General features: G+C 36.6%; 2 protein-coding genes across 2 annotated transcripts in view; both read right to left on the bottom strand.

The window, feature by feature from the left end:
• LOC107740660 (leucine-rich repeat-containing protein 24-like) overlaps positions 1-1727 on the bottom strand; it is a 16288-nt gene extending 14561 nt beyond the window's left edge. The window contains exons 1-2 of the mRNA XM_016553166.1: positions 1690-1727; positions 1028-1058 (exon numbers count right to left, since the gene is read on the bottom strand). Of these exons, the coding sequence (XP_016408652.1) occupies positions 1028-1058; positions 1690-1727 (69 nt within the window). The remainder of the gene's footprint in view (positions 1-1027; positions 1059-1689) is intronic.
• Positions 1728-3989: 2262 nt separating this feature from the next.
• lsm12a (LSM12 homolog a) overlaps positions 3990-7937 on the bottom strand; it is a 7353-nt gene continuing 3405 nt past the window's right edge. Inside the window, exons 2-5 of the mRNA XM_016553120.1 lie at positions 7321-7454; positions 7129-7238; positions 6865-6991; positions 3990-5333 (exon numbers count right to left, since the gene is read on the bottom strand). Coding sequence (XP_016408606.1) covers positions 5238-5333; positions 6865-6991; positions 7129-7238; positions 7321-7454 — 467 coding nt within the window. The 3' untranslated portion in view covers positions 3990-5237. The remainder of the gene's footprint in view (positions 5334-6864; positions 6992-7128; positions 7239-7320; positions 7455-7937) is intronic.

Raw genomic sequence — 7937 nt, forward strand, 5'->3', positions numbered from 1 at the left:
GGGTGCCGACAAAATTAGAGTCCAAACATCTGATAAAAACATCACAAAAATCCACACGACCCTAATCCATCATCCAAAATAAATTATGTGGATTGAATAAATCAGATGTGTCCAATTCTGTTGAGATCTAACTTCCTGCAGAGTTCCTGCATTGCCAACTCTCTCTTAAAGTAATAGTTCCCTCTAAAATGAACTACTTTACTAAAACATTTATTTAAAATTTACTAATTAATTTACCAAAAATTACTCACCCTCAGGCCTTCAACGATGTAGATGAGTTTGTTTCTTCATTGGAACAGATTTGGATAAATTTAGCATTACATCAGTTGCTCAGCAATGGATCCTCTGCAGTGAATGGGTGCCGTAAAAATTAGAGTCCAAACAGCTGATAAAAACATCACAATAATCCACACGACCCTAATCCATCATCCAAACTAGTCCATAATCCATAATAACGTTTCCTCCAGTGCAATAGTCCATCCCTTGTCCTCTCAAAATCCATCAAATTTGTTTAGAGCTGCTTTAGACAGTTTTCACTTGTAAACAGTGCTTGATCTGTGCATATTTCTCTCCTAATTAAAAAAAGATAACTTTTTTTCCCCAGGAGAAAGCAATATTATGGATAGAGGACTCATATCTGAAGTTAAAATCATCTTCATGATGGATTTGTTTCTTACAAACACACAGTTTTTTGCTTCACATAACATGGAATCGAGTCGTGTGGATTACTTGTGGATTATTGTGATGTTTTTATCAGCTGTTTGGACTCTCATTCTGACGGCACCCATTCACTGCAGAGGATCAACTGGTGAACAATTGATGTAATGCAAAATTTATCCAAATCTGTTCCGATGAAGAAAAAACTATTTTTTTTCAGCAAATATTCATATTTTTTAGGTGAACTATCCCTTTAAATTGCTGGTTCAGGCGCATTTGGTTAGGATACTTTGATTAGGTAACTTTGCAAGGAAGGTAGATCTCCAGGACACAGGATTGTGCACCCCTGGAATAGCCTAAGTGATCTTACCTGTGTTTGAAGAGCTTGTTTCCTCCCAGGTCTAGGAGCCAGGTGCCATGGGGAAGTCCATGTGGGACATCCTCAAAACCTCTGGCTTGGCAGTCCACCAGGTCTGAGTGTACATAGCACCGGCAGAGGTGACTACACAGTCTTGAGCTCCTCGATGGAGACAGAAAGAGTAAAAACAACGCGATGGACAGCATCAACATGATGTGATTACAGCTTCAAGAGAGCTAACAGGAGCTCTCTGCAGAGCGCCAAATTGTTGTCTAGGACTCTTCATGCGGCGATTAACCGATCCTCAGCTTTCTACGGGAGAGGAACCAGATCCCTGTGATAAACGCATACAGTTTCTATTAAATGTTTCTGTGTCGAGACGGCAAAACAGACTTTTACAGATGAGCAGAATATTCGCAGTGCGACTCAATTTCTTTTTTTTTTTTCACTCTCACACACGCAATAACACAGATACAAGAAAGTAGAGGAGAACTTACTGTCTTTGCCAAGGGGAAATTAAAACAGTAGGCTACTACTAGTAGCCTAGTACATTGAATGCGAAAATCGAGTCGTTGAAAAGGTATTGTTTTATTCCTTTCCTCCACTAAATATACAGAAAAACGTGGTAGTCAATAACAACAGTCTGATTTCTCAGTTATTCAGTCCGGCTCCACACCAAGATGCGCAGCGCACTAGTGATGGGAAGACTCATTTCCGCGAATCGGCTCTTTCAAACATGTTTCAAAGAACAGGTTAAAAAAATCAGTCTATGGTAATCATATAAAAAGAACTAATGCACGCTCCAAAACACTCCACAAAATTGCATGTATGTAGTAGGCCTAGCCTACATGTTGTTTATTATTATTTATTTTGTGACGGTTCAGTTGGCTGAAGACAGGATTCAGCTAAACAAAAAAATTAGAACATTAATTTACATTAGCCTAAATTGTACAAAAATAATGAACCATCTGTTTTGCTTGGTAATAAATAAGGTATTTTTAAATTTATTACAATTAATTGTTTTCCATTTGCTTCGATAAAATGTCATAGAAACATTTCCAGACCTTGTTATATGTAGCTTATCATGTATTTTATGAACGGGTTAAGTGAATCGGTTCAAGATTTATTAAAAAGATCCGACTCTTCGTGCGCTCAGAAATGCGGCTGTCACATTTGGTCATAATCCAACACGCATTAGGCCTAAACCTCGACTATCCTTGTATTACCCTTGTATTATTTTCCTTTTTTACCTTTGATGAAACTCCAATGCGATTGAATTACGCACTATTGTCTAAATTTAGAAATATGTCGTCAATACCACCCCGCCTCAAGTCTCATCCAATACATTTATTACAAAATGAATTACTACCGTATCCCCGGAACTCCGTCTCAAGTGCGCGGATTACGAACTGATTTCAATGTTTACCTTATTATGAAACTTTAACCATTTTAAATCGGGCCGCCTAATATAGCAACTTAAAGGAACAGCACGCCCAAAATGAAAAATGTCATTATTTACAATATTTATAGACGTATAGATCTACATGTTATTAAATACCAACAGAATGGCAGCCTCAGTCGTCATTTATTGTATGTCCATAAAAAATAAAATACCACTGAATCTTGACTGAGACTGACAGACAGTGCCTAGCTTTCGGACATTTATTTTTTGTGTTTTACTTCTTGAAGAATGAATAAATAAATAACTAAATAAATAAATAAATAAAAGGTAGACAATTGCTACATCTGAGTGAACGTGCCATATCTCACTGCTAAACTTATGCCAACGTGCTCACCTTCACTGCAAACTAAAGTGGCCCAACACGGTGTCCTAATAACCTTGATGTGCGACGGGGGTCAGGGGCAGAAACACGAGATGATGCGTGATTAAATAATGCATACGTTTGTACGTGAATAATGGAAAAACTTTAGCATCAATGATTCATTCCAGTCAAGGCTGTAAATACTCATTCAAACTCATTAAACAATGGCAAGGGATCCCCTTTGATTGCCTGACAAAATGAATCACTAACTTTTTCTGCACCCTCTATGTGACCATGTTGACTAGGATATACCATTTTAATTATATACAGTGGTGGCCAAAAGTCTTAGAAAACTAGTATTTTCACCAGCTAAACAAATGGTTTTAAGTCAGCTATTTTTATCTAGTGTCAGTAACTAAGAAATATAGTAGCTTTGCAGGTAGGACAGACTGATGATGATCAGATCAGATCTGTGTGTGGAGCACTGGCTGTTATCAGACTCCTTGTGCAAACAAAAATCTCACTGGATTATTACAATTAATGGCTAAATGAATGTTTAGGAATGTAAACTGATATTTATACTGACACTACAGCAAAAGATAGACATAACTGACTTAAAACCATTTTTAGCTGGTAAAAATATTAGTGTTCTAATAATTTTGGCCACCACTGTATTTGTATTATGTGACCTTGGAGCACAAAACCAGTCATAAGTAGCTCAGGTATTTTTTTGCAGCAATAGCCAACAATACATTGTATGGGTTCAAAATGATCGATTTTTCGTTTATGCCAAAAATAATTAGGATATTAAGTAAAGATCGTGTTCCATGAAGATATTTTGTAAAGTTCCTACCGTAAATATATCAAAACTTAATTTGATTAGTAATATGCATTGCTAAGGACTTCATTTGGATAACTTTAAAGGCGATTTTCTCAGTATTTTGATTTTTTTTTGCACCTCACCTCGTTCCAGATTTTCAAATAGTTGTATCTCGACCAAATATCGTCATATCCTAACAAACCATACATCAATGGAAAGCTTATTTATTCAGCTTTTAGGTGAGGTATAAATCTCAATTTAAAACTGACCATATGACTGGTTTTGTGGTACACACACGGTATATATAGCTACATATCTCCTATTAAGCAAATATTCTAAAATATAAATGATTAAACACTCGTACAAGTGAGATTTTTCTCTTTTTTATTTCTTCATTACTGTTTAAAAATAAAATACTGCGAAAGAAACCTATAGGCGAACAGCAACCCCGTTAACACACAGCGCCATAAACTGGTATGCAACGCGGATATGCCCGTCACAGCTTGGCGCCACTGCTAGAGCCTCCATCAGGCTACAAGGTTCACGAGGCTGGGACCGGGAGGACTTCGGCTTTGAGCCAGTGCTGCCCGTCCCCCCTGTCCCAGTCTCTTAACATGGCAAGATATCGCTTTACCATTTCCTTTTCCCAAAAAGGTGATTACAAATATTCCCGTTCAGAAAAGAGATCAGTCCTGTCGCGAGAGATGAGCAAGATATGAGTCGTCTAACGCCGAAACATACCGAAGCTGCAATAACGAAGAAACGCGAGTCACTGCATGTACCCTTCCAGTTTGGATGTGCTCGGAAATAATAACAATAATACAAACATTGCATCATAGAAAATGGTCCCACTATGGAAGAGGTATTCAAAATGGCAAGGACCAAATATGGAAGGAAAAAAACAACATAATATATTACACGTAAACTGAAAGGATGCTTACAGTACTTGAGTGTTACTCCTTCGTCTGTCACTTAAAAAGTGACATTTAAAAGTAAAACAAGGGAGTTTTATATTAAAAAAATGTTTGGGAAAATGAGATGTTGGGTAGATGCTAAGTGCAGTTCAATTTCCCCTTACTCCACCTTCAGCTCTCAGTCAATCTAAAACTAAAAACTAAAAATAAACCCACTAGTGCACTAAGGAAATCAAACTGTATTTATCTAGTCTGAAAGGCTTTATAACTTAGGAAAATAGTTTTTGTTCTACCCTCACACACTTAGTGCCACATTTTATAGTGGTAGAAAGGAAGATTATGGATTAGAAGAGAAAATGTGATTTCTTTGTTGGCTATCCAAGCAAGATGAAATGAACAAGTGGGTTATTTGATGACAGGAGGGAAAAAACAAGGAGATCCAACAGGGTGGGATTGGGGGGTGAGTGATGTTGGAAGGGATGTCAAATGTTTTCTACATGACATGATATTCTAAGACAGCACTCTACTTTTGTCAGTGGAAGCAGTTTTTCTCTTCAGATGTGTAGGACTGTCATCCCTGCTCAAAACGCTGAGTATCAGCTATCTCAACCTTTGTCTGGCGATTGGTTAAAAAAAACAAAAACAAAAAACATCAGAAAATATTATTAATTTAAAACACACAACACTTCCTTTGTCAGCATAATGTTCCCTCTCTGAGCCTGGGCTCATGATGATAAAGCAGAGTCTTTCTGTGTTTGTTGAGCTTGCTGTGAATGCTGCACTGATTTTTGGCTCTCCATATCTCGAAAATGTTTCTCCACCTGTGGACAGAGAGCACAAAGGTTAGCACAGCAAAACACCAAAACAACAAAGACATTATATCAATTCATATTAATAGTAAATGTTTTGGCCATCTGTCATTTGCGTGGAACTGAAATTAAAGCTTGCAAGTTGTGCGTCTATATTACAAAATCCTGAGGCAAATAATACCGGTACATTTTTTATTTTCAAATGAAAAGCTAATTTCTCCAACATTAAGGACTCCAATAACAGTAGTTTATTGGAGTTAATTTTAAGGCAGTAGTCTTTAAATGTAAATAATACCCAAGCAAACAGAATAACCATTTTAGTTACATTGAAAAGGAAATAAAAGTATGTAATAAAAAGCTACCAACTTGACAAAATGAATATTTTTGTGCAGATGAATAAATATTTCTGAAATTATATTTTAGAGAAAAGCAATACATTTTATGTGCAGACATCTGATAAAAGTTGGCAAGAGTTAAAATTAACATCAAAGATAACTTTAAGTACTACACTAGTATCTAGATATTATAGACTTAAATTCATGGGCTGAAGCTCACTAAAGATGATTTTTTATTTTCATTTTTGTACACTAATGTTCAAAAGTTTGGGCCAGGTAAGATTTTTTAAAAATTGTTGAAAGAAGTCTCTCACGCTCTCAAAGGCTGGATTTATTTGATCAAAATACAAATACAGTACAACTAATATTGAGAAGTATGATTAAATTGGAAAAAAAATTATAAATGTATTTTATAATTTAATTTATTCCTGTACTGGCAAAAATCATTCTAATATGCTGATTTGGTGCTCAAGTAACATTTCTTATTTTATCACAGTTTAGAACAGCTGCTTAAAATAAATAATAATATAGAAATAATAAAAAAATATTAATCAGCTGTTTTATTTATAAAAATAAAACAGCTGCTTAATATAAAATACATTATGAATGTATTTTATTCCTGTACTGGCAAAAATCATTCTAATATGCTGATTTGGTGCTCAAGTAACATTTCTTATTTTACCACAGTTTAAAACAACTGCTTAATATTTAGTGATACATTTTTTCCACAAGGATTCTTTGATGGAATAGAATAAAGCAATAAGCCCCAAGAAGCCGCTTCCGCTTCGCGTCGTGCATAAATTCACTGTAAACCATGGCTTCATGGGGCTTATTGCTTTTATAAAGCGGTTATACCATATATGTAGCAAGGTTTCACAAAGTAAAACAAAGCAAATAAAAAGTAATGATATTAATAAAAACATTATTCTTCCGCCAAACTTTGTAGTTCCTCAGAAACGGTTGTGGTTGCAACAAAGTGGTTGCCGAGCAACAACAGACGTAAACAAAGGTGTAGGTTTGTAGAGTAATTTACAACAGCTTCGAACGCAGCTCAACCAGTCAGAATCAAGGACTGGAACTATCTGTTTTATAATCAGTTGCATGCACCCTTGCTGAATAAAAAAATAATTTCTTTCAAAAAAAAAAAAAGAAAAGAAAAAAAAATCTTACAGACCTCACTAGTGTAGAACAGAGTTGAGACGACTTACGATTTTCCGCACGTGGCTCAAAGCGCTGCCATCTTTGCCTTTACAGTTGTCCACTTGGTATGGCGGACTGATGACCACATCATCCATCACTATGATGTTTTTCTCCTGCCATCTGCAGTCTTTGATGCTGCGGGTGAAGACGAGGAGGAAGAAGGTGAACTTTTCATTCTGTTTGATATAATCACGTTAAACATTTCATCCACAATAGCACTTATTAAAGAGCTCTAACCCAAAGATAAGCATTTCAACACTCCCATCACTTACGTTTTATGAATGGTCTGGAACAGCTGTTGGCCCTCTACAGATACACCAGCACTAACTGCATAAGCTTGCGACAACTTGTCTTCCTTTTCCGCCCGTGCTCGATTTACAAGCTGCACAGGGATGAAGAAATAGAAAGTCAAGATATTAAAAATAAACAACACGCACATGGAATAGGTCATCATTTGAGCTTACCTTGTTAAAATTGAGAGACGCTAAAGTGGGAGGAGTTTCAGCGCGGTCACTGATGACGTCCACATCCGACACATAGGCCAGGTTAACAAGCACCACATCGCTGAGATTGGGTTTACCGCTGGACGGGGCACATTCTGATCACACGAGTCAAGGAAGTTGACTGGCAAATACGTATTTATTAAAGCAATGCATGAGAGATGGAAGCCACCTAGATAGGTATTATCATGGGATCAGTGTTATGTATTAGCTGCAAGACAGACTTTGTGTATTTCTCTGCTCTAGTTTCATGTTTAGCATCTCATGTCAACAAACAGGATAAAATGACATCAGTGTCTGTCAGTAAGTAGATGAGTGTCATGGTGAAAGCTGCTTACTAGCATGACAGAGTGCAATCAGATACGAGCCGTGTTCAACCGAGGAGAGAGTCCTGTGGTCACTAAAGCGTTCATGCTGACTTTAAAGGTGTCATGAACTGCCTTTGTTTTTGTACTGTTCTCTGAGGTCCACTTATAATGCTATCAACATATTTACATTAAAGGAGTCATATGATGCGATTTCAATTTTTCCTTTCTCTTTAGAGTGTTACAAGCTCTTGGTGCATAAAGAAGATCTGAAAG

Source organism: Sinocyclocheilus rhinocerous, unplaced genomic scaffold (assembly GCF_001515625.1).
Source record: "Sinocyclocheilus rhinocerous isolate Xijiao unplaced genomic scaffold, SAMN03320098_v1.1 scaffold705, whole genome shotgun sequence".
NCBI classification, from domain to species: Eukaryota; Metazoa; Chordata; class Actinopteri; order Cypriniformes; family Cyprinidae; genus Sinocyclocheilus; species Sinocyclocheilus rhinocerous.